The sequence below is a fragment of the Furipterus horrens genome, unplaced genomic scaffold (assembly GCF_987537825.1).
Source record: "Furipterus horrens unplaced genomic scaffold, mFurHor1.1.pri manual_scaffold_10, whole genome shotgun sequence".
NCBI lineage: Eukaryota > Metazoa > Chordata > Mammalia > Chiroptera > Furipteridae > Furipterus > Furipterus horrens.
The window spans coordinates 15,771,481-15,797,916 of NW_028327180.1; the positions used below are offsets into that span (position 1 = coordinate 15,771,481).

The following is a 26,436-nucleotide window of genomic DNA, read 5'->3' on the forward strand; positions in this document are numbered from 1 at the left end:
GCGGACTTATTGTCTGATTCAGCTCCCTAGTTGATTGCGCTTAATGTCTGATTCCCTTTGTTCCCTTCCTTTATTAATACTAACTAGGTACCCATGTGAACAATATGGTTGTTGACTTTTTCCGTCTGACTTCTATCCCTTGGCATGATGTTCTCCACATCCATCCATGTTGTTGCAAATTACAGTATTTCATTTTTTCTTATGGCTGATTAATATTCCATAGTATATATATACCACATCTTTTTAATCTAATCATCTATCAAAGGAAACATTGGTTGTTTCTAGGTCTTGGTCACTGTGAGTAACGCTTCAGTGAACATAGGGATGCATATATCTTTACGAATAATGGTTTTCAAATTTTCTGGTAGATACCCAGAAGAGGAGTTGCTGGGTCATATGGTAATTCTATTCTTACTTTTCTGAGGAACCTCCATACTCTTTCCATGGTGGCTGCACCAACTTAACATTCCCACCAACAATGAATGAAGGTTCCTTGTTTTCCACAGTCTCTCCAGCACTTGTTGTTACTTGTCTTGTTGATAATACCATTCTAACAGGCGTGGCGTGGTATCGCATTGTAGTTTTAATTTGCATTGGGAGAAGTGCCTGTTCAGGTCCTCTGCCCATTTTTTATTTGGATTGTTTATTTTTTGTTGTTCAGTTTTATGAGTTCTTTATATATTTTGGATATTAACCCCTTATCGTAAGTGTTGTTTGCAAATATTTTCTCCCATTAGGTTGGGTACCTTTTTGTTTTGTTGATGGTTTCTCAGAAGCTTTTTAGTTTGATATAGTCACACTCTTTAATTTTTGCTTTACTTCCCTTGCCTTTGAAGTCAAATTCATAAAATCTTCTGTAAGACCAAGGTACATAAATTTAGGTCCCATGTTTTCTTCTATGCAATTTATTGCTTCAGGTCTTATAGTTTTGTCTTTGATCCAGTTTGAGTTAATTTTTATATATGGTGACAAAGAGCAGTCTTGTTTCATTCTTTTGCATGTGGCTTTCCAACTTTCCCATTACCTTTTACTGAATAGGTTTTCTTTTCTCCATTGTAGAGTTTTGGGTCCTTTGTTGAAAATTATTTTCCTATAAATGTTTATTTTTTGCCGGGGCTTAAGCTATATTTCAAATGATATAAATATTAGTTTTACAATTAGATCCTTGTTTTCCAGAGGATGGGGCATGGATCATTAAGATCGACCTGTAATTTCAGAACCTTCTTTTAGATAGTAGTTTCAACTTCTGATCCCAGCTAACCTTTTTAGTCTCTCTTTTTTCTCACTTTCACTCTCTCTCAACAAAGTTGCTAATAAGGAGTAAAACTGATGGGTTAGAATTGCACCGTTTCTTACATTTCACTTGTTCTCAGGTGGAAGTGTTAATAAAGAGTGAAAGAGGCAAATGTCAAAAAGGAAAACGGAGGAGAGAAATAAAGAGACATTGATAATGTCTCAAAACTAAATTGACTATTTTCCATTAAGGAAATGACCAAAGAGAGACCTTTTGTCTTAGAATTACATCTACTCTTTTGGCATTTGGAGGAATTGAATTATAATATCTAATCAGTGATTATTAATGGGTAAGAAATTTTTGAAGTATTCAGCGCATCTTTTATGAGAATATTCAAGATGGTTTACTATAATTTTTAGGTCATATAATAATTCTTAAAAATTTTTTGATTGTAAGGGAAAAGAAGATTGTCAGATAGTCAACTCCTTTATTCTGTTTTTATGATGTTTTATTCTACATTTTGTATTTTATAACTTAACATTAATTCTTTTTGATGTAGCATTAGATTTTCTTTTTTTTTTTTGAAAGTTGTCAGAATCAGGAAAGCCCATGATTTTCATCATGGAGTGATTTTATTTTATCTTAGAGGCCATGCGATCAAGCAGTTCAAAACTATTATTTATCCCTTACCTCTCGTCTCCCCCGCCCTCATTATTTGTAGCTAAGCTTTAGTGAAACTTAGCTTGTGTGAAAAAGGAGGATTTCAGAGAGAACAAAGTAACGTTTTACATCTTCTAAAAGAAGAGAAATAAATGAAGAGAAGTAGTGCATATGCTTTTGAAGGTAAGCATACAGGGGAAGGATATACCAAAAAATTATGTTATTGAATAATAAGAATCAGCATATTGAAAACTCTACTCCTTCAAAAAATCTTTCCTTATCACAAGGATTTAAATTTTTTTTTTTTTCTGTAGCCTGAGTCATCTAATACCAGCTCTTCTTGAAGGTTTCAAAAATTTAATCTTTTATTGTATATTTTTCTCATTGTTAGTAGTAGAGTCACTTACCATGTTTAGTTTTGGTTAAGGTATGAACTTTAGCCAACTTGGGTTGATTATTTTTCCAAATGTTTTAGTTTACATGACTCTGATAGAAAATGTAAATGCAAACATGTCCTTTTCTCTCCCTCCAGCCCACTTACACATGATAGTAAAAGTTAAATTTGACATAGTAAAATTCAGGGCAAATGAGTTTTATTTAAAAGTTAAATAGATTATCTGGCAAGATTCAGGGAATTAGAATGGATAGCAGAAGAGTTTCTGCAGCACTATGATTTGGTTGCAGATGAGGTATTGGAGTGAAGTGGTTGGTGGTATGTTATTTCATCTTCTACATCGGTAGGGTATGAACCTGTGATGTCCCAGACAACCAGCCCTGGAAGGCGCTCAGTTGGTTTCAGTGGAACATCAGACAGGTCAAAAAGTCATTATTAGCAAAGACTCAGCAAGCCTGTTAGCATGAGCCTAGAAGCAGAGAACCCAAACTGGTGGGAAATAGGAGAGAAGCCTGCTGGTAGACGTGATTTTTATTGCTTTATGTTTCACCTCACCACACTTCCAATTGAGACATGACTATTTTAATTAAAGACACTTAATATCTTTACTTTGATAAAAATTTTAATTGGCTTTAGCACATTTAGCCATACTGCATATAACAGTGTTCATTATTTTTCTTTGTAATATGATTAAATGGTATGAAACTTATTATTGATATCAAACTTATGAAGACTTTAACATTCTAGTTACTTGCTTATATCTTTATTGATGATTATTATGAACTAGATGGATATAGTATCTAGCTAGAGTTCTTTAAATAGGGCAGCTGTTAAATATTTAGTGAAATTATTGTCTTTTATTGTTTTGTAGAAGCCATATTGTTGGTTTTTACATAGCATTGAATAATCTCACAGACTTCAAAGCTGAGTTGATTCAGCTAAGTCAGTTGTGAAAGAGCAAAATACGAGGTAGGCTGCTAAGTGCTAAAAAAAGACGAAAAAAAAATCAAGGGTTTGCTTTCATTTCATTCTCAAGTTACCGTTTGTGTTTTTATTTCTGTAGAGCTAGTGATGAAGCAACTCTAAAAAATTTTAATGTATGTTGTATCTTTGTTTCCTTCTTTCTCCAAATTTATGCCCTTACTACTTCTGTGTAAAGAGAGACTGTTGTGTTTGTTGTAATTGCCTCCAATACAAGGAAAGTTCATGAGGCTAAAGGAGATTTATTCATTGTTATTTTTTTAGTCAAGGCAGGAAAACAATTTAAAAGAAGTTTTGGGGAGTGAAAGAGAATATTAGCTTCTGAAATTTGAGTAAGCTATTCCTTTCTTCTAGCTCTAATTTTAAACAGAACTAGACAGTCATGGGACTAGTTTTTATTTGTATCTTCTTGGGTAATTATATACTCTGTGCTTATCTTTTTTTATACACGATAGCATGTTTATTTGTTCAGGTAACATAAAAATATGACTTATAGTGAGCTGAAAACAAAATCATCTTGCAAGCCAACTGGCGGGATTTAAGTGCTGCTTTAGAGTGGGTCTTGCTCGGGTACTGCTGGATTGTCACTTTCCCACCTGAATCTCAGATGTGCTAGGATGTCTTTTGAGCATGGGTCATTGTAGTCCTGCAGTGATGATAGGTACTGTGACGAGGATGCAGAGCCTCATATGGAAAACTGTGGAAATACACGTTGATGGCGAGATGAATATGCCTCGAAGCATGACCATTGTTCTTCTAAGGAGGAACACACCCTGGGAGGGGTCAGTCTCTAAAATCAGAGGACAGATCTGTGTGTAGAAATCGGGAAGGCCATGGTCAAAGGCTGGTTCAGTAATGTAGGCTTAGGCTGATGCTGGCATGAACCAGGGGCACTAGAAATGGAAAATAAAATGGGAATCTGGTAGAGACGTTAAAGCCAGTTGTTGGCACTTCTTGACTGGATGTGGGGTGTGAAGGCAGGTGATCAAAAGGGATGTCATGAGCCGCATTTTAGGCTCATAGGTAAATCTGTTCTTGTTTTTATGCCTTAGTTTTTGCCCTAATGGTTTCTAAAACTATTTAGACCATCTTTCTATATAAAGGAAGGCACTTTCTCATTTTGTTAGTGTCTTCAATACATATTGCTTGATATAACTGCTTTGGAAAATAGGTTTAGTAGAAACAGTGTAAAATATATTGGTATAAATAGTAACTATGGAAAGTCAGTGGAAAGAGAAATATTACATAATTATTAAAATGTTATATCTTCTTCGAGGAAAGTATTAATAGTCTCATAACCATCAACAAGGTAGAGGTCATTTTTCTCCCACTTCCCCTCACAGTGATTCATGGGTCTACTGTAATGGATGGGAGGCAAACACTATACTAAAATCTGCTCACTTCAGTAGAAGCCAAGGATGGATAGCTGACAGTCATGGCAGGTGGGTACTCTCTAATCTCAATTCCAAAGGGAGTATCTTTAGGAATTGCCTTTATGAACACATGCTTTTGTAAGTGAGTTGTAACTACCCTGTCCTCCCCCAAATGTTATGGGGACACATGTGTGAGAAGAACCACTTTAAAACCAATTGTTGATGTAGATTTTTAGTGACACCTGCTATGGCTCTTGATGTTTCTTATAGACAGACATATCTCATCAGCTTGACACAGAATTATAATCAACCCAAGTAACTAGGCATGACTTTATCTTTGTTTTAAGCTTAGTAATCTTCCGATTCTTATCACTTTTTTTCATGACACTTCATAGGCGGGCTCTGGGTAATAACTTTCTGAGTGCGGAGACCTCTTGTGATGTTATAATTCCTTGACACAGAATAACTGGGTTGTGAAGTGAAGGGTAAGACCAGGTTTGAATCAGTGACAGTGTATGTAGACAGATTATTTCTTAACTCAATTTTACAATGTTCAGATCAATGGGTTGGAAGAGGCAGTCAGAAGTTTCAGGGCTGAAATTGAGTTGTGCTGGGCCCCCCATACATCATGCAGGCCACCTCCCCTACATTACTGCTTCCCCAGAAGCCTTCCAGAACATCAGTTCCTCCTCACATTGATGACAAAGCACCCGTCAACTGCTTATATGACTTCCCGTGTAATCTTAACTCTGCTTCTGTGTAGGATGAACAGTTTCCCCTTTCTCTGGAGGGGAGAAAAAATGGTATTTAATGCCTTTAAAAGAATACATAGCTGCTTCTGTGGTGAAAATAAGTTCATGGCAGGTAACTCGAATTTATAGAAGAGAGAAAATTTCTTTAAAGCTTGTCTCCCTGTGGTGTGGGTTTTTTTTCCACTTCTAATAGCTTTTATTTAAATTTCTAGTTCTGAATTCAAGCAGCTGTCACTCTCTTTATAGCCCTCTTTGAAACTCTTACAGTGTAGGAGGTAGCCAGGCTGTCTAAGAAACATCTTTTCAAACCAACCAAAGTATTGTTTATCCTGAATGAAATAGAATTTTTAAGACTGTCAAGAGTGACTGATTTGAACGTTTTCTTTGGTAGCTGGGAAGATGAACAGAAATCTTGCAGGGGAAGGTATTATCTCAGTGTGGCCAATTCCAAGTGACTTCTATTACTCAGAAAACTCCTATGGATTGTGATGAAAATTGCCAGGAAGTAAGGGTGCTGTTGATAATCAATATAACAAAACAAACCTGTGGCCAGTTAATTTTTACCTGCTGAATCCTTACCAGCGATGGAGGGAGAAGAACAGGTGTGAGACTGAGCCGCTATGGAGGACGACCCTCCTGTGGCTCCTTGTGTCTGGGTTGCCTTTAATGCGCTGTGGGCAGCAGCGTTGCAGCGTGGCCCCCTCCGGATGCTCGTTCTGCTTTGCAAGGCATTCCCGTGTGCCTTCTGAGCTGTTTTTGGGAGTCCAGTGTCACCCTTGTAGAAAAAAAAATCTTCCAGCCTATTAAAATGAATTCTTTGGCTGCAATTTTGCATGTACTAGTATTCTTTAAAATCAGCAGCATGCTTTTTTTAAAAATAATTTATTTGTTTGTTTGTTTATTTTTAGAGAGAGGGGAAAGGAGAAAGAGAGGGAGAGAAACATCACTGTGTGGTTGCCTCTCACTCGCGCCCCCAACTGGGGACCTGACGTGCAACCTAGTTATGTGCCCTGACTGGGAATCGAACCGGTGACACTTGGTTCTCAGGCTGACAATCCACTGAGCCAAGCAGCATGATTTTTGAGCTTGAAATGTAGTTATGGTCATGGTTTGATTTTTCTCTTTCAGTCAGAATAGAAATAATGATTCTATAAGCCTGTATTGATTATCTTAATCATTTTAGGATATACTCTTTTTCTTAAATTTTTAAATAGTTAATGTAAAAACAGGTCACAAAATTTTGGGGGTAATAATAGCGAAATTACATACCCCATATTACAGACCAGATATTGTTTTTAGCAATTCGTGTTCAAGCTAGGTAATCATAACAATTCCATTGGTATATTATTATCCCTAAGTTACAGTTCAGGTAACTGAGGCACAGAGAGGATGAGTAACCCACCCAGTCTCACAGCTGGTTAGTGACAAAGCCGGGCTGGGATCCAGGCAGCCTGATCCAGAGTCTGGATTCGTTACCCCCCTGCTGAGCTGCTGAACACAAATGCTGCAGTGAAGTCAGAGGTATTCTGTGTGCACATCAAACAATGTATTGATTCATTATTTTAAAAAATTTTAAAGAATGATTCTTAGTTTTTTCATTTAAAAAAGTTTTGTTGTGTCCTGGCCAGATAGCTCAGTTTCTTAGAGCACTGTCCCGATACACCAAGGTTGTGGGTTTGATCCCTGGTCAGGGCACATACAAGAACCAAAAAACGAATGCATAAATAAGTGGAACAAGAAATTGATGTCTGTCTGTCTGTTTCTCTCTCCATCCCCCTTCCCTTCTCTTACCCCTTCTCACGTGAATGAATAAATCGAGTTATAAAACAGAATTTTTGGTATAATCTTATTTCTAAAGGAAAGTCAGTAGTTGTATAAGCATACAAATACATTTGGAAGAATATTAATCAACGATGACAGTGGTTATTCTTAAGGGTTGGGACTGTGATGATTTTCTCTTCTACATATCTATTTCTTTTTCCTACAGAATATTCCTTGTTATACATACACGTGCATATACACATACAAAGGTGTATACACACATGCAACACACACACATATATATGTATTTAAGTTACAAAACTTCAGCTTAATGCTGATGCAAGCTGTGCTTGATACTTGGTGAGTTGAGTGTAGGTTTCAGATTTTGAAGTTGTAAGAGTGAAGCAGAGCCCTGGGTGAAAGGATATGGAGTCCCTCAAGCATGAGTTGACCTGGAGAGACTTGATGGGCTCCACATTGAGAATGGGTAGCTCTTGCTGCTTGGGTATTTCCTGTTAGATCTCATTCTCTTTCACCTTCTACCTGGGCTGCAGTCTCAAAATCACATTGTCCTAGCATTTGAGGGACCTCTATCAGTGGAAATACTTAGGCAGCAAAGAATTTTATTGAGGGGTCAAATTTTTTGTGGTTAAATTTGGATTCAAACTAACCTGGATTTAAATCTCTGTCACTTCTTGCTATCTTTTATAGTCTTGACAAATCTCCTCTACACCTCATGCATTTGGGGCAATAAAATTTTATGTGGTTTTTGCAGAGAACAAATGAGTTAATGGCTGTACACCACTCAATAGATAATAAATACGCAGAATTTTAGCTTAATATTTTCTGGAGGGCTTGTTGTATGAAGTACAAGGCTTAACATCATAGAAAATGAAACTTATTCTTTTACTTTTGATTATTTCTGTCCTGCATAATAAATAGGCTTATTGGCTGCTAGTGTCTTAATCTGGGAATTGATGGTAATGAGCATTCTGTGTGTGAGCAGGCTAGTGGGGGCGGAGGGAACATGAACAGCTGGGAGTCCCACAGTCCTCGTTGTCTCCGCTGGGTTGGAGTTTGTGTTCTGAGCACCCTGTTCTAAATTTCCCGAGCTGTCAAAGTGTCAGCCTTCCTCAGAAGTTTATGGAAGACGGTATCTGATTACTTTTTGGTTCCTAAGCATAATAGTACAGGGTTGTTATATTTTTTGTTTGTTTATGTAGGCAGAAACCTCAGTCTGTAAATAATGCCTCAGGTCTGTGATTATGATATAAAAATGCACTCTGCTTTATAGAGTAGAGCAATTTGCTTTGACTTTTATTGACATTGCAACTGAACTGGTCTTATTCATTTTATAATTGAATTGCTACCGACTTCCATTGACCTTTGCAAGTGAGAGAGGTGATTCCTGGCAATGTAACCTAATGCTCATTAGTTGCTGCTCTGGTGTCCTAATGGGGGCTGTGTCTTATGTCACGTGATTATGACACAGCTGAGTCCCTCATCAGCTTTTCCTAGCATACACCTCTGGCAATCCTCGCTGTCCAGTAGCTTTTTTGGGCAAGCATTATTCTTAAGTTTTTAGATCATTGGACAGTAGAAAATCTGCTCTGTGATTTTATGGCATTTCATTACATCTTTGCATGCCTTAATGTGACATTTTAATTTATAGTTCAGGTGTTGCCTTTTCTCTTTTTTGGGGGGGCGGGGATGCATATCTATATGTAGTTTTGTTTTTGTGCTTTTGCTATTTAGGGTGCGGGGGGGGTTATTCCTCTGAGAGTCATGTTTCCCTTTCGTAGTCATGACTTCAGCCGGGGACATTGCATTACCTGATTGCATTATTCTCATCTAGCTGCTGACTGCCATAGCTCTGCACCTCATTTAGCTTCCTTTTGGTTGGTCTTGTCTGATGAGGGCAAAATGGAATGGGAGGAACTGGGACATCTTGCCCCCTGCCTGGCATGGTGTTGCTTTAACTTGCAGTAGAACTGAGAACTGGGGTAAGTGGTTTCTTTAGAAACCTTTCCTTCTGCTTGGCAATTATAACCTGTCTCTTAGTGCACCTCCCACTGCTGAGAAACCCAATTAGCTTTCTCTCCTTAATGGGCAGTTGGCAGGGTTAATTTCTTATGCCCCCCACCCCCTTTTCCCTAAAGTAAAACTTAGGGGAGTTTTACTGATTAAAGACTCTAGGTTTTTTTTTTTTTAAATAGTAATTATTTACCACCTACTATTCTAAGGTCAGTAAAGAATTCCCTCTGAGTGGTAGGGTTGGATTTGCTTTTTAAAGAGAGATACCAAACAATTACATTAGCAATTCTAAAAGTTCCATTTAAAAGCCAAACTTTGAGTTCCGTAACCTATCTTCATTATTCTAATTAAGAAAGAAATTAACTCACTTTAATTTTTTGTCTTACTTAGGGTATTTTTCTTTCTATAGATCTTACCTGTTTAATGCCACCACTGATAGTGCCTCTTAAAGCAAGTTATTGCAATTGTTTGGCCATTTTAGTTCAAGTTGACTAGCATATATTGTAGAGTGATGTGAAAGGAATGCTGGATTCTCTTTGGCTGGTGGGGGTCACCTGGGTTTTGGACTTGACCGTGCCTTTGCTCAGTCATGCTGCTCATGCTCTGGTGTGTACCAGCCATTCTGTTGTAATCCTACAGCCTCCAGTTACCAGAAGGTCATGGAACTCCACGAGGTTCTTGCCCAGCCAAGCACCTGTGTAGGTTGTGTGGAAACAAGCAGTTTTCTGCAGTAACCAAGGAGTAGCCTGCTTGGATGAAACCGCCTTAGACAATGTTAGATAATGTGGCTAGGCAAGACAAGCTGTTCTTCTATGATGTTTGGGGGTGACCATTCCCCATTTTCCTCAGTGTTGCAGTGAAGTTGGTTATCTGGCCACCCTGGTGTCTGTAAGTCAGTAATTATGGGAATGCTAGCGCTAAAGACAAGATGCAAAAACAAAATGCTGGACAAAACTGGGACTCCTCGCTTTGGAGCAGTAGTGAGTGGTAAGCTGTTCTGGAAGTCAAGCTCCTTTACTCTGAGTTGGAACTCTTGAATGTTTCACTGTCTACAATGATTAGAAAGCAGGTAGACATTATGTTACTTATAAGACTTGGGTAGGAAGGGTGAGGCCATGCACGACTAGTGTGTCCTTGGATGTCCTTGTTAAAAGTGGAATTCCATACTAGATGAGTTGTTGTTCTGATCTAGTATGACAGTTCTCTGATGTCTCATTTTTCTTGAGTTAAGTAGTACACTTCAACCTATAAAAACTACATTTCAGGGAACAGCACTGCTTAGTGCGTGCTACTCTTCTGATGCACTTGGTCATTAAAGAATGAATAGCTATATCTTTTGATCTTCGTCAGCCATTAAATTCCATTGTTGGCCCCATCCCAGCTATCATGCTGGCTTTATGAAAATCAGTGGAGACATGTTTTCTTTCTACTGTTTCATATATCTGAAGCTTCTCACCAGCTCCTAGATAAGTTTAGCTTTATTTTTGCAGAACACTTCCATATTAGTTGTTCAGCATTAGGTTTTATTTACAATGTCAAGTTCAACAGCATTTTGAGCTGAGGGGAGGGGAAACAACTGTTGTCTTATAATTTGCACCGGTGAGTGCAGCATTAGGAACTAGTTTTGATGTGGTGAAATAGAGAAACTCAGACTTTATTTTAGCAAAGCATGTCAGAATATGTGTGACGTGAGTTTGGGAGTAGTGTTCTCCATACTAGACACTCGTCTCTTTTCAGTGCACCCTGTGTCCTCGGTAGCATTTGGAGGAAAGACCACTGTGGTTCGAAGGAGATTTTATCGCTGTCACAATATCTGCCACATGGTGGTGGAAACTAGGGCAGCGTGAGTATTTCCTGCTGAGTTCAGATGTTATGTTTTGAATAGGCTTATATAAGCTAGCAAAACAGACAAATGAAACTCTCCTCCTACTGCAGCGTTTTGTGATTCCCTCCCCCTTTTAAGCCTCTTTCTATCCGCTTCACTTCCAGGGCTGTGGGTTTGTCTGCTACTGCGACTTGTACCCAGCTGGGGCTTATCCTTGGGCATATCCTTTCTCTCCACCCCCTCCTGCCTCACCTCCTGAGCTCTCTTGAGCTTTAGGCAATTAAGCCTAAGTTTTTGGTGCTCCGGCCTTTCTTGGCTAGAGCATCATTAGAGCAGACACACCATTTGGGCAAAGAAGTTGGATTGCTCTAAGCAAGACGTTATTGGTTATTATTGGGCAGTCCAATTTAAAAGATGGAAAACGCACAATGGCGGGAGAATGAATCCGGGCACAAGGGGAGAGGGGCATTGTTCACCCCTCCCTGCTGAAAGAGCGCACCTGATTTCATTGTTTCTTATTTTTAGATTTTTATTTATTTATTTTTGGAGACAGGAGAAAGGAGGGAGAAGGAAAGGGAGAGACACATTGATGTGAGAAAGAAACATTAACCAATTGCCTCGTGTATGTGCCCTGACTGGGAATTGAACCAGCAACCTTTTGCTTTGTGGGACAGCGCCCAACCAACTGAGCCACACCCATCAGGGGGGAGCCCACCTGATTTTTGTCAAAGCTACCCTCAAAGTAAAATAGATTGTTTAGTTTTGAGATTTATTTCTGTTTTAGGGTGAGTTTCTATACATTAAACCATATTTTCTCATCAATGTCCACTGTGATTTGGGGGATTCCCCAAATGATAAAAATACTAGTTATGAGTAACAGCTTTTCACTTTATGGAATCGTCGGCAGCCGTCCGTCTCGAGAGACGATGGTGTAGCTTTCCAAGAGTCTATCTGCACCGCCGAGAATGGTTGTGCAGTCCGACTCGGGAGTGACACGGTATCTGTCTCCTCCCGTGTTGAATCGACATCTTGCGATGACGCTGGAGTGTCCTCTCCAGTGAAGCTGAAGCTACAGAGCCTGGGCAGGGTGATATGGAGGGTCTGCTGTTGCCCATGCAGCAGACCCCCCCTCTCTTCGCAGCTGAAGGGTCCAAGGGAAAGACGGAGTCAATACAGCTTGGCTTCAGGTGCGCCGCAGGAGTTGCCGGTGTTGACTACAACGTCAAACCGCCTTAGGGACTCCGGCTCCGGATTTTCTGTCGGAGTTTACTCCCTTAGCCTTTCCCCTGAAGAGGTATGCCGCAAGGCAGCGGAGGTTTTTTGGAATCAGAGTTTTCCTTCTCTGATGTGCCCTGACTGGAAGATCGAACCAGCGACACTTAGCTCGCAGGCCGACGCTTAATCCACTTTATGGAATAGCCTGTGTATATTAAGTATAGTATTCAAGCAATCCCTATTGAGTGAGTAAACTAAAATTTAAAAGAGATATCAAATATATTTCAGTAGAGTTTTAATATTCTAACTATTTCACAGTTTTGTCCTGAGAACATTTAGTGTGGTATGCATAATAGTTATTCTTTGGAACTTTTGAAAGATTTTCACCTCCCTTCATTAATATTCTATGTGTTAAGTGTGTGTCTGTGTGTATAAAATAGATCAAAGTTGTATTATCGATTATAGATATCTCATTTTTTCCCACCTGATAACAGTATTTGAGAGGAGTGTGTTAGAATCTCCAATGGTTGATTTTACTGATTTTTCTTATAGTTCTATTTGTTCCTTGAAGCTGTACAATTTAGATGCTTTTCTTCTTGTTTGATCATCTTGTCCTTTTATCAATACAAAGTGACTCTCTGTCTCTCATGCAGATTATTAATATCATTGTCTTTCTTTGGTTCATATTTGTCAAGTATATTTATATTTTTTACTTTTCAATCTCTTTGTTTTAAGCATGTTTCTTGTAGCTAACATATTGTTGGATTTAAAATATACATTTGGACAGTCACTGACTTTTTTAATTGGTGCATCAAATCCATTTATATTTGTATTGTAATTACCATTATGTTAGGATTTCTGTCATTTTATAATTTTTATTTAATGAATTTTGGTACATGCTTTTCTTTCCTACTTTTTCTTAAAGAAACAAAACAAAACAAAACAAAAAAACCCAAAACAAATGTTTTGCTGTTTCTAAGGTTTCCTTTATTTTGGGACTTATAATTTCACTTACCCGTTGGTTTCTTAAACTGTTTGTATTTCTTTCTTCACCCCTAATTAGACGAGTGATGTAATTGACTCCTGTTTCCCTCTGGGCTGTCTACCTGCACTGTGTTGATATTTTCTAGAATTTTGGTTCTGGATCATTATGGCTATGTTTTTACATTTTCTTTTGCCCTAGAGTTTTAAAGGAACAGTAGACATTATCAAATTTGTTGAACATCTCAGATTGCTTTTATTTAAATACTTAAAAAATTTTTAGCGTTATCAATATAGTACTTTGTGTGAAAATCTTGGGTGTTTTATGTGTAATAATGTATTTTATGGCCTTACATTTGAATGGGAGTTTGAATATATAATTTTATGTTCGAAATTCTATAATACTTTAAAAATGTTACTTTAATACTGTTGTGCATTCTATGATGCTTTTGAGAACTCTGATGTCAATTTTATTTTTATATGATTTGTTCTTTCTATCAGGAATTATTTTTGGATTTGATATTCTTAAATTTTGTAGTAATGTATCTTAAAGCAGTCTTTTTTTTTTTTTTTTTTTTTTATTCCCCTGTTTGGCACTCTGAGTCCTTTGGATTGAGGTCTTTGAAGGTTCTTTAATTTTGATGAATCGGTCATTATGTCTTTAAATATTTCTTCCTTTCAATTTATTTCTTTTTCTGGGACCTGGATGCTGGCAGTTTCACTTCTGTTCTCCATATTTTCAATCTCTGACTCTGATTTTTTTTATTTCTTGCATCTTCTGGCTAATTTACTTTTCTCTGTGTTCTTAGAATTGTGGTTTATAAGTCCACCCCGAAGGAGGGTTTTGTGCGTGTCCACATGCTCATGAGGCGTCGGAGATGCCTCCTCTCTCCTTCCCTCCTCCTACTCCTCTCCGGTTCCTGCCTCCTGCAGGTTCACCTGGCTGCTTTGGTTCAGAGTCAGGCCTTTTCTTTTCTGCACATAAATCCCATCCTGGGCATGAGAGGATGGGCATGTCACAGCCACACCCCCAGGGGAGTGGGGAACTTGGTCATAGCTTTTTGGCCTCCATTTAGTGCGGAGAGCATCTCCCAACCCCCTGCTTTCACACGGAGAGTCTGGTCTTAGCCCCCATCCCTGCTGCATTGTAGGTTTGTTGTACGAAGATGCCATAGTATTTAAAGGTCTGGCTGGTTCTGTGAGATTCCCTAGGTGCCAGAGCCAGGAGGTCCTTGGCTTGCATTCCCCCTGCCCTCTGAACCTGTGTTTCCTTTCTGTTTCTCTTTCACAGAGATGCGTAACCATTTTTGAGTACAGTTATAGCTTTTTACTTATTTAAAAAATTTGTTTTATCCCATTGTTTTTGTGTTGGCCCATGTGGGAGGAGGATGGGCTTTTTTATACATGTTTCTGTGTTGTAAATGCGATTACTTTGCTCTCAGTAAATCTTTCTTTCATCCTAATGATATTTAGACATTCTGTCATTATTCTGACCTGACAGCAAGGTGTGCCAGTGGAACCACAGTAGTGGCCTGTGGTTGTCCTCCAGGTAACCAAGTGTATGTCTCTGGGTTTGTTAGAATTCAAGTCGGCTAGTAGATTATATCTCCCTTCCTTCCTTCCTTCTTTCCTTCCTTCCTTCCTTCCTTCCTTCCTCCCCTCCCTCTCTCCCTCCCTCCCTCCCTTCCTTCCTCCCTCTCAAGGTCATAAAGAAATCAGACTAAAGGGTGCAATCAGTAGCTGTCATGAAAGCCATGTCCTCTTGAATACTTTTTTGTCCAATTTTTATGGGACTCTATATTCGTGGGAGAATCTTAAATATTTCTAAAATAACATTTCTCTTTATTTAAAAATGTCAATAACCACCAACACATCCACCCCCACCACCCATACTGCTTTGAGAAGAAGCGTGCTCCTTACATCTGCAGTTCCTCCAAGGTTCTCTTACATTTCTACACTTTCCCGTGTTGTGTCCATCCAGTGCAATGACTTCAGCTCTCTCTGCGTGACTCTCAGATCGGTAAAACCCTCCCAGACCTCCGTCCTGAGCTCTGAGGTTGTATAGCCAGCTCTCCTCTAGATACTTTCACCTGGACTTTTTACTAGCACCCCAAGCCCAAGGTGTCTGTGACTGGTGTTATTTCCTCTCCCATCCTATTTTTCCTGTTTTTTTTTTTTTTTTTAAATTCCCTATTCCAATAAATAATTCTACCGTCTACCAAGTTCCCCAAGCCAAGAATTTGAGAGTCCCCCTTTCTCCTTCGCTTCTATTCGTAAAATTCTAATGACTGCAATACCTGAATACCTCTTGACTGCATTCTCCGGATCATATCCCTTCCCTGCTTAATCTCTGCAATAGCTTCACAGCGGCTGTGGAACAAATTCACCTACCTTGGTACGTTCAGAACTCTTCACTGTCTTATTACTCCTGCTTTCTGCCTTTGACCCTTTTCTCTAGACAAATCCAACTGCGTGTAGCTCTGAAAACTGCCACATTCTTTTTTTCTATGTCGTCAGTCTCGATATTTTCTCTTCCAGGGATTCTTTGCTCAAAAATCTGGCAATAATTCCTTCCTGTCCCTGTTGCCTGACTCCCACGTCTTTCACCCCCACCAGTGGCAGGTTTGGAAATTCCATTCTCTGGATCTCAAAGCTGCTCGATACAATCATACTACAGCATTTTGCACCTTCTGCTTGTTTGTCTGTCTCTGACTGTCTTCCACACCAAGCTATGAGCATCTTCCGTTAGGGACTGCTTTCTTCACCTTTACAACTCAGCCTCCGTGGTGTGTATGACTTGTACATAAGTAGAAACTCAGTAAATACATGCTTATTGATTGAATATAGAAAGTAGAGATGTGTGTTGGTTGAAAGGGGAGAGGATGATAACTGGAAGCTGTGTGCAGCTTTTGCAACAATACTTAAAGGTTTGTAGGCTTTTTCACTTCTTAATTCCTACAGGCATGGGCTGTCTGGTTTCCTGATATTTCACGCGGCAGTGAGTCCACAGTCGGGACTCCAGACTTGCCAGGCCCTGCCGTGTGCTCTTTAAGTATCACCAAAACCGAGACCCGGTCTCCATCCTCAAAAAATGCATAACAGAAACGGGGACCTAAAACCAGGTCATGAAACTAGGGGATGACAGTCAAACGCGGACTTGATTTCTGCGTAGGGGTGTGAGGAAGGAGAGAAGAGGCCGGGAACGCCGTGGCAGGGCCTCTGTTGGAGGACATGGGGCGTCAGCTGGATGTTGTGAGGAAGCCGCTTTCTTTTCCAGACAGTGGCAGTTTCTCTTTCCAATGAGTGTCTTATCTCGCAGTCTGTTCATAATGAAAGCCCTTCAGCACCATTTTTGTTCACTCGCCTGGAACAACCTTGTTCTGCACAGGCGACCTCTCGGTCCTGTTACAGGGTGGCGCCTCGGACAAGGAGCTGGGGGGCACTCAAGGGGAATGTGGAAAATGTTGAGAGCATCTGGTTTTAATTCTCGAGAACAAGTTAGCTTCATAGGAGTTAAAAAAATCTTCATTTCAGAAAACGTTGAACATAAAATTTGTGTTTCTAGGAAATCGTATTATTTTCCTACTAGGTAAAAAGTAGTAATTTGATTTCGGTGAACAGGCATGCTCACACTTATTTAATGTTTACGTTCTCGGTGTGAGTGCTTCCTTGAATTCAGCGATTCTCAGGTAGACAAGCTCATTCCTGAGTAGTGAAGGCGAAAAGAATTCTGTGCCCACAGAAAGGAGGGTGATGCATCGCTTTGTTTGATCAGTTTGTGTAAACACATTCCCGTCTACCAGTGTTGTTTTCACTTGAGGGTTCAGATGGCCACTGTTTGGCAGGAGGGAGGAGAGGAATTCTCCTAATGGAAAGTGATTTCATGGGCTGAATGGCAGTTCGTGTTTTGTCCGTCTGCGTGGGGAGAAGATTGGAGGCAGTGTTGCTGAGCTGGGCTATCTGGTTGTCAGAACAGTTCAGGTGTCTCTTGCAAGTAACATTAGACCCTTGCTCCCCTGTCCGCACAGTCGCTTCTCATTGACGGGTTGCTCCGTGCACGAGTGAATCAGGGCATAAGCTGGCCTCAGACTCTCATTTGCTGCTTTTGCCATGTCATGCCCTGCAGTCAGGGAACGGGGCCCAGGGAGCGGAGGGCCGGCGGCCAGCCTCCGAGGCCAGGAAGCTGCTTGCGTCTGGCTCACTGGTAAGGTAATCCTGTCTGCTTCAGAACTGGTCCTGTTTTGCTACTTCTAGCCAAGCCCTGGACTGGCAGCTGTCGTGCAGGTAAATGTGCTGTCTACCTCAGACCCCATGCTGGGCTCACATTTGAGATGCTCTTCATTTCGAAGGGAGCGCTTGCTCATGATGACGAAGGGGCGCTGTGGACGGGCCTGACAAAGTCCAGCCCCTTGTTCTTGGGCTCATTTATAGGAAGGAGCTGGTTGGACCTGAGCTGTCCAGGCACAAGGGAAGAAGTAGCCCTTGTTTCCAAGTGGGCTTTATCCCAGAACAAAAAAAAAAATAGGTCCAAAGGAAATCATAGTGTTCTGTCGCTGGATTTCAGTTCATTTGAAAGTTGGCCCTTCTATTTGGGGCTGAACGCCTCCTATTAGCTAAACACTTCTGTAGTGAAGGGTCATAGAAAAAGCGACTTCTTGAAAGAAGAATGATACCGTCTTTTAGACTGTATTGCGCATTTGTGAATGGGTCCGGAGCAGGGCTTTATGGGGAGACCGAGACCAGGGATAAGACCCGCCCCCAGAGAGCATGTTCATCTCTTCCCCACTGTATCTCACACCCTCCCTGATGGCACACTTTAGGCTTCTGCACAGGGTCGTCCAGGGGTTGTCCCATTACTGCCCCCATAACAAATTCCTTTGTCCACCATTGCCACCGTCTCTATGTCCTACCTCCCTGAATTCATCTCGTCTAGATTTCCATTCCTAAGATTCGCTCTCTCAGCCTTCGTTGTAAGCTGGCTCAGAGTTAAATAAGCATTAGTTCATGCAGTCCATTTTCAAGATTAGCATCTTGGCATCTAGCTTAATCAGAGCCCAGAATTTCTCTTGTGCATCATTAGTAGTAGATTTGAAATCCGTCTAAGAGGGTTTTCCGAGAGCAAGTTTGTTGCTGTTCCTGGCATTCAGGCGTACAGTACTCTGTTTCTGGGATGCAGGGCTGAGCAAAAAAACGTGAGCTTTAATTGGCTGGAAGCTATTTGTGCCTGGGGGTATGGACTCCCATGGTATGTATTGTCTGCTTTCACGATTCACTTTGTTGACCAACTGTTTCTTGTGACCCATCACCTGTAAAACCAATGTCAGAGCAACGCCATCTTAATAGAACACCGTAGCCTCTTCAAGGCACTGCAACAGCTGGTATTTAGTGGGAGTGTCTGGCTGAGGGGTCCAAGCCGTGATGGGTGCAGCTCGGGTGCATCTGCAGAGTCACTGGGAGACTGGGATGGCAAGAAGACCAGCTGAGGGAAACAGTTGCTGGGTCAGGAGTGGGGAGTGGGGGATAGGGGGACTCTCTTTCCCGCTTCTGCCATTTTCCACCGTAATGTGTACGCATGACACTAAACCTATTTCATAAAATGGTCTGTGTGAAGGAACAATGCCTACAACCCAGGTAAGAAACGCCTTTTAGTTTTGGTTTGACGTCATCTTCTGGGGTCACTGCAGGGGCCTGATTCTTGTATAACATTCTCCCTAATGTTCACAGGGAAATGGAAGTTTCTCTATGTCTGGGATTTTCCTAAGTTGGGCTATTAAATTGTGATCCAGCTCAGAAGACTAGGTCTCTTTAGAAGCTTTTAGTTTATTAAGCACCAAGTGGTGACTGGCAATGGCTCAAAGAACCATCAGGTAACTAGAAAGAGAAAGGTTGAACTCTGCAGGGCTGGTGTGTGGCTCTGAATTGTTCTTGAGGTTATTGTTATAATTTATACCAGTGCTTCTTAGAGATTAGGAAGTCATTGTGGCCACCATTAAAGCGTTCATCTTCCCTTTGATCTGATTTTGATTATTGTGTTTTTTTCTGGGGGAAAGCACTCCTCACTGTGTATTATCTGTGACATATTTTAAGCGTCTTTGATTTAAAAAAACAAACACACAACAAAATCTTTAAAGAGAGATTCCCACATACAAGCTGAATTGTAAATGTAATTTTGGATATAATTTGATGGACTAATCAGGTGATGTATAATTGTTAGTGGAGTTGTTTTTTCGCCTCTTGAGTATTTGTTTGGATGTTGATGCCTTATTTTTTTCCCCTCCCTAGGGGACAGTCCCAACCCTCTGAAGGAGGACACCCCTACCAGCAGTCTAGACTCCCTCTCCTCTCTGTCTCCTACGACTGCGGCTATCCATGGGCTTCCTGGACCAGACAGAAACCACCTTGTCGCTGATGGGGACTGGGCACCCACTGCGTAAGTTTCCCTGGGCTTCAGCTTAGCACCAAGGGAGCGAGGGCCATGGCCTGCATTTGGAAGATTTCATGGCCAGTGGGTGCTGAAGCTGTTAGATCTAAGAACCTTTGTTTTCTAAACAGTGGGGCTGCCAGAGGGAGAAAGGTCCAGAAAAAAAGAAAAAGGCCTTTCCTGAGTAGCTCTGTGTTCCCAGTATGGAAGGGGTGGATGGGTGCTATTTCCAATCTGTTTCAAGTTCTCCTCGTGCCAGGTTCAGGTTGCCCAAAGGAAATCTGTTATTGTCCTACTCAGGATGTTTTCTTCCTGAAGGAAGTTTTCTTCCTGGCTCTGCAAACTTTGGCAGACATGAGAATACACGCATGGTGATCGATCGACTGTTGAAACTATCTATAGAACGATACTTTATTTGTGTAAATTGTTGACTGCATGATTGACAACTGCTGGATGAAATATCTGGTTTTATCTTCTCAGTTTGGTTCAGCGCCAGGAGCATACAGATCAGCTCAGGTAGATTAGCACAACTAATACCAATGCAGACAACATTCCGTGGACCTGATTTGGCTACACGAGGGTTTGTCTTCCTGGGCTTACGAGGCTGTGGAGTAAGTGCGGATTGGTGGTGCTGAGGGACATCAGAGAGCACCCAATTCAAACAAATGCTCAGAAGGATCAACAGGAGCTCAGGTCACTGATAATTACATGGCGTTACTTGATTAGTCAATCAGATTGCACCCAAATTCCTTTTATAATTCAGCCTAAGAGTATTTAGGTGTTCTATGTTTAAAGTTAAATAAAAAAAAAAGTGGCTTAAAATAAATTTGTGGATAATGATGTCATTTGAGCCTAGCTGTACGTTCTTAGGACGTTAAATGGAATTGGAAAGTGTTCTTCACATTGCATGCCTTTTTATAGTTACTGCTGGGTTCACATGAAATCATTATGAACTTATTAAGTATTAAAAGAGTCTGGAAAAATTTGGTATGCTAAAATTTGGGGGTGATCGGGAGACATTGAAAATTTAACCAAAAATCCAAGTGAAACCCGAAGTAGGGAATCACAGCCTGCAGCTGAGATTTTTTTCCTCTGAGATTGTCATGTATGTATTTTTACATGCCGAGGACTCTGTCCTGGGGATTTAAAGTACATATTGCTCACATATGCTGGTCATTTTTGCCATTCTTCTTTCTGGAATGAATGTACCCTTTTCAGTAATCCCAGCAACAATGACAGTGGGCACCGGGGAACCGAGGATCTGCCATCAAGTTCAGTGCACTTGTGTGTGTGTGTTTAAAGCAAAAACCAGATCTCTTCGTTGTTTCTTTCTGTTAAGCATTTCCCACGGTCAGTGGAGGACAGTTTAGTCAGTCATCTTTCTTCCCCGGCAGTTCTGGAGACAGGTGACGTTGTGAGCCACAATATAGCCAGTCACAGCATGTCCATGCCTGATACATGAAGCGCTTGCTATGTTGGTCATAAATCAAAGGAGTGAATTCCCCAGCTTCCCATTCATGCAAATTTTAAAGTGTCACGGGAAGTACTCCAATACGGACAGAGAGGCCAAAAAGGGAGGGGGAAGTACGTAGTTGAAGGAAGCTTGGAAATCAAGAACTTGAATTTTTTTCTGTGCATTAGCTAAAATAGATCCATATTTCTCTTAAGTATATAGACTGTTTCTTGTATATCTTATTTATTTATCTATTTAAATTACAGTTTACATTCAATATTATTTTGGGTTAGTTTCAGGGGTGCAGAATAGTGGTTAGATAATCATACTTTACAGTGTCCCCTCCCCGCACCCCCAGTGTTTCCAGTGCCCACCTGGCCCCACACAGAGTTATTACAATGCTATTGACTGTATTCACTGTGCTGTGCTTTACATCCCTGAGACTGTTTTGTAGCAACTCTCTGCACTTTTTAACCCCTTCACCTTTTTCACCCAGTCCCCCCGTGCCATTCCCCTCTGGCAACCATCAGTCTGTCTGTGTGTTTCTTAAAGGGTTTCCCCTCAAAGCGCATGGCAGTCAGACTCATCACTATGTCAGGAGCGCTTCCTCACCCCGAGCACACGCCAGGGAAGCCCACGCTGCGGGGCCCCACCGCAGGATGACGCTTAGGTTTCAGCAGGAGCCTGAAACTCTGCATTTCTCCCCTCATCCCAGGTGATGCTCAGCCAACCCTGATGCAGACAGCTGTCCCTCCGAACCCCACGGTTCTCAGCATGTTGTCGATTATCAACAGCTTTTCTGAGTGTAACTTGGATAAAGGATATCTCGTCTTAGGTTTTTTCTTTAAACTCTTCTAGTTAGGTGTGTTTTCTTCAAGTAGCCCTTGTGTGCCTCACGCGTACTTAGATTCTATCTCCTTGAAATGTCTCCTGTCCTGTTTTTTTCTCAAGATGAGTCTGACCTATGTGTCTTCAGGGTTGAATTTCATTTCAGCTTCAGGAAGCTTTCCCTACTCCTCTACTCTGCAGGATGATGCTAAATACTGCCTTTCTCTGTCTGCCCCAACATGTAAATGAGAAAAACGTTGCCTGCTAGTACTAATTAATATTTACCTTTTAGTGTTATTTGATAGTTACTTGTGTGTATGTGTGTGCGTGTCTATATATCTCTATTAAATCTCATTCTGCCCACCTATCCATCTATCTTAGTCAGTTCGTGCTGCTATAACAAACACACTGCGATTGAGTGGCTTATAAACAATGGGAATTATTTCCCATGTGGTGGAGGGTGGGTTGCTGCCTGGTTCTGGAGAGAGGCCCCTTCCAGTTTGCAGACGGCTGGTTCTGCAGCTCAGATCCCATCCATGAGGATTCTGTTCCCATGACCTCATCTAATCCTGGTCACCTCCCAAAGGCTCTACCTGCTTGTACCATCACATAGTAGGGGGTTGGTTCCAACCTAGAGATTTCGGGGGGACACGCACCTTCAGCCCATTACACTGCCTAATCTTTCTCTCCCTCATGCCAAGATAGATTGTAAAATTCTCAATGATAGGAACTGGGCCTTATATTATTGCCGTAATTCTTAATAAACATTTTATCATATCCCATCTTAATTATTATGTGTTTATAAAGAAAACTTTCCTTTTGGAAATCTCATCTCTTTCTGTATACCACTGAATGTCTCTTGGGCAACTGTGTTTAGTTTCTGATCTATATTCCTTTTTTTCTAAACTTTAAAAACTCTTCCTCTCGGAGTTGCACAGAATTAATCTCACCATTTTCTCTTTATAGGATTTTTCTTTGTTTTCTTAGCTTTTGTAAATATAGTTTTCATTGAGTACGTAGTGTTTTTTAAAACCCATTATCTCTGCATACCAGCCGTACAGTATGGACTACAGTTGGATCGGAGTAAATGCTGGTTAAGATCCCTTTTAATAAAACCAGCGTTGCCGCGGGGCCATTACAGCACAACACAGGGTGTTAAAGAGGAGGCAGTGGCTAGGCTTCCTGGTTTTAATCCACGGGGGTGAGTCTCTGTTCCAGAACTTCCGCGTGCCTCATCTCGGGTCCTGAAGAATGGAGTCCAAGTGGGTGCGGTCACGTCTAGGAGCCCCGTAGCTCTGTTGCACGGACGTGCCGTGACCCCAGCCGCCGGAAAGCAGACCTGCAGGGGAGGACCTGCAGCACCCGAGGGTCTGTTACACAGGCAGTGTGTACAGACGGCTGCAGCCTCTGACAGGCAGAAAACAAGGCAGCAGCATTGGATTTCTGGGGTATCTGCCGATGTCTATGACTTGTGGGTATGATGCATTGCAGTCCATCAGTCTGGAGCTATTACTCACCTGGACTCTCAGTGAGGTGATAGGTGACTTCATTACCAGGGGGGAATTGCCAGCTCAGTCTCCTCAGAGGACATTACATCATAGGTCAGCGTTATTTCCGATGTTCTCAAGTCATTTTTTCCCCAATAAAGTAGTTTTCTCTGAAGAGATTTTCTTCAATTGTAAGTGAAGGAGCAGGTCCTTGACAAGCAATCCTTTTAAGTTCCCTGCCACAAAAGAAAATCTCCTTTAAGAAGTAGCAGGCATTGCAATCGGCTTCCTCTACAGGTTCCGGATGAAAAGGAAGGCCTCCTTTTCTACAGGCACAGAAAGATGGGGGGCTTCTTAGAAGAGCTTTTTGTGGCTGGGACCCCAAAGTGAAACTCACACCATGCTCCGGCTGGTAGGTCTTGCTTGCTCACTGGAGGAGACGCTTGGCCTGGTTTATCCTGAGGTCGAGGTATTCCTAACATGTCTCTCCCAGGTGGTGCCCATACTGCTGCGAGGTGGCAGAGATTTCTGCCTACCCAGACTGGACGTTAGTTGCTGAAAATCCCATTCCCCTTCACAGCCTTGTGCGTGGCATCCCTAAACTGTGTGTGCACTCGCTGGTAACCATATTTATTCTGTCCATGAACTAGAGAGCTTGCATCCTTTAAATCTGGCAAACAAAGAGAGGTTTCCCATACACAGCAATGGCATTTCAAATTACTTGCCTATTACTTGCATGATTGCTTTTTAGGAAGTCAATGAATTTTGCTGGGAAATATCCAAGTACTCCTTACATTTGATTTGTGGCTTCATATGCCATGGCATGCCATGAATGATTTGTCTAAAGTTCAGAAAAATCATCTCAAATGTTTAACATACCTGTGAAATTTGGCTCACACCTAGAAATTATAAGGTAGCCGTCACAGGCATACCGTGTTCACCTCTTTTTTCCTTTGCTTTTCCTTCCCTCTCCCCCACCAGCCAGGGAAGATGGGTCAACCCTCACCCCTCCTTCACCCAACTGCTCCCACCCTGTGGGGCCAGGGACAGTCAGCTCACCCTATAAGGTGGTGGCCTGTATTTTTACCTCTTTTATGATGATTATTGTTTGAAGAGAAAAAAGAGAATTCATACTAAAAACATTTTTTGCCCGTCCTAGGAACTTCCAGGATCTTTCCTGGCTAATAAGGTCATCACGTCCTAATAAGGTTGCAGATTGGCCCTGGCTAGGGACGGGTGTGGATTCCATTGCCCAAGATCTCTAGTAGAGCTAATGTCTTCATTTGGAAGGACGTACTGTCTGGTGCTGGGTTCTAGGAAGAGTGATTGGGCAGCCAGTTCTCCCCCTCATACTTAAGTGAGCGGCAGAGCCACTGCTGGGTTCAGAACGTTTGAGGTCTAAGATAGCTCAGGAAGAACAGGGCCAAGTGAGCAGGAGACATGTGTGAGCCTACGGGAGCCCTGTAAATTCTGCTCGGAGGTTAGCTCTTTTCTGGACTTTCTGTTGGGGGGCCGGGACCTCTAGGGGGCAGAAGCTTTTGCTTCAGCACTGGCTGTGGTTAGAGGCTGCAAAGAAGGCTTGATTTCACTGGTCACACTCTTGTGTTTCCTGGGATCAGAGACCATGGAGCATTAATTATTGGTGGCCGCCAAGCTTTGTTTTAGCTGCTTTATAAATGATATTTCATTCTAATTCTCACAACAAACCCTCTGGGTTAGATATATCTTGATTTTTAAAGAGGGGGAAACCAAGGCATAAAGAGGGTAGGGAAGTTGCCCCAAGCCACAGGACTAGAAAGGCAGGGACAGAGGTGGAGTTGATGTCTTTGTCCCAGTGATCATGGTTCCCTTATTGCTTTACTGTAGGGATTGAAATTGGTTGCACATGGAAACATTAAAATTATAGGTTTCCCCTGATTTTGAGACTCAGTGAGATAGCTGGCTGTCAGCTGGCCATCGCTCTGTTTTGAAGAGGGCGCACTGACCCTCCATGAAATCATGTGGCTGCGGTGTATAATTACGTCCAGGGAATAAACACTTGAATCTGGCTGCTGCACATTCATCATCCAACACCTTTGGCTGAGATTTGGGGGTGAGGGTGTCTTCCCCTGAAACAGAGCTGCGAGACTGGGAGATTTGGTACTTGGCAGCAGACCGGCCTAATCTTCTCTGAGTAATGTGATCTCCAGTTGTGTCCCTCTCGCTTCAGTAAGCCCTTGAAGCTAAGCATAGGGCCCACGTACTTGACCATGGACCTCAGATGTCTGTTACCATTCATTTCTTTGGGGAACATACAGCGTTTGAATCCTCTCTCCGACTGTGTATAGAAATGATGCCATATGACTGCCTTGCCCGCTCACATCTTTCTGTGCACGCCCCTGTGTCTTGCTAGGGTATTTTTGGTATTTTTATTGCGTACTTGGCACTTCCATGTGCTCTAACTCACATCTTCCTTTGCTGTGCTGTAACTGCAGGGTCTGAAATTTGGAGGTTTCACTTTCAAGGAGAATGTTCATTAAAGCCCCATAATGAAAAGTCGACTTTCCAAAATAAAGAGACATGTCCGAATTTTATAGTAGCTTTTCTTCTGCTTATGACTCAAACGATTTTTTTTTAAGTATATTTTATTGATTATATTGTTACAATAGTTCCAATTTTTTTTTCCCCTTTGCTCCCCTCCGCCCAGCACCCCCCCTCCCCAACAATCCCCTCTCCAAGTCCATGCCCATGGGTCGTACATACAAGCTCTCCCGCCTCACCCTTTCATATATTCTTCTTCTTCTTTTTTTAAAATTAATTAATTAATTAGTTAAATATTTTAACAATAAAAAATAACAATTCCTCCCTCTCAGACTTAAGACCCTTTACAATCTTATAAAGGACAATGGATGAAGGTCTCGAGCTCCTCTAGCTGCTTCAAGCTGGACATGGTCGTCGTCCTACCTACCCGTGGGTCAAGAAATCCCTAATAAGAGTGGGGATGTGGAGGGGAGGGTGGCCTTCCCACAAGGGGAAGGATCGTGCAGACTCCAGGTTG

General features: G+C 41.5%; 1 protein-coding gene across 1 annotated transcript in view; it reads left to right on the top strand.

Moving 5' to 3' along the window:
- Positions 1 to 26,436, top strand: part of ARHGAP10 (Rho GTPase activating protein 10) — a 241,608-nt gene that overhangs the window by 199,945 nt on the left and 15,227 nt on the right. Inside the window, exon 20 of the mRNA XM_090290426.1 lies at positions 19,493 to 19,640. Coding sequence (XP_090146552.1) covers positions 19,493 to 19,640 — 148 coding nt within the window. The remainder of the gene's footprint in view (positions 1 to 19,492; positions 19,641 to 26,436) is intronic.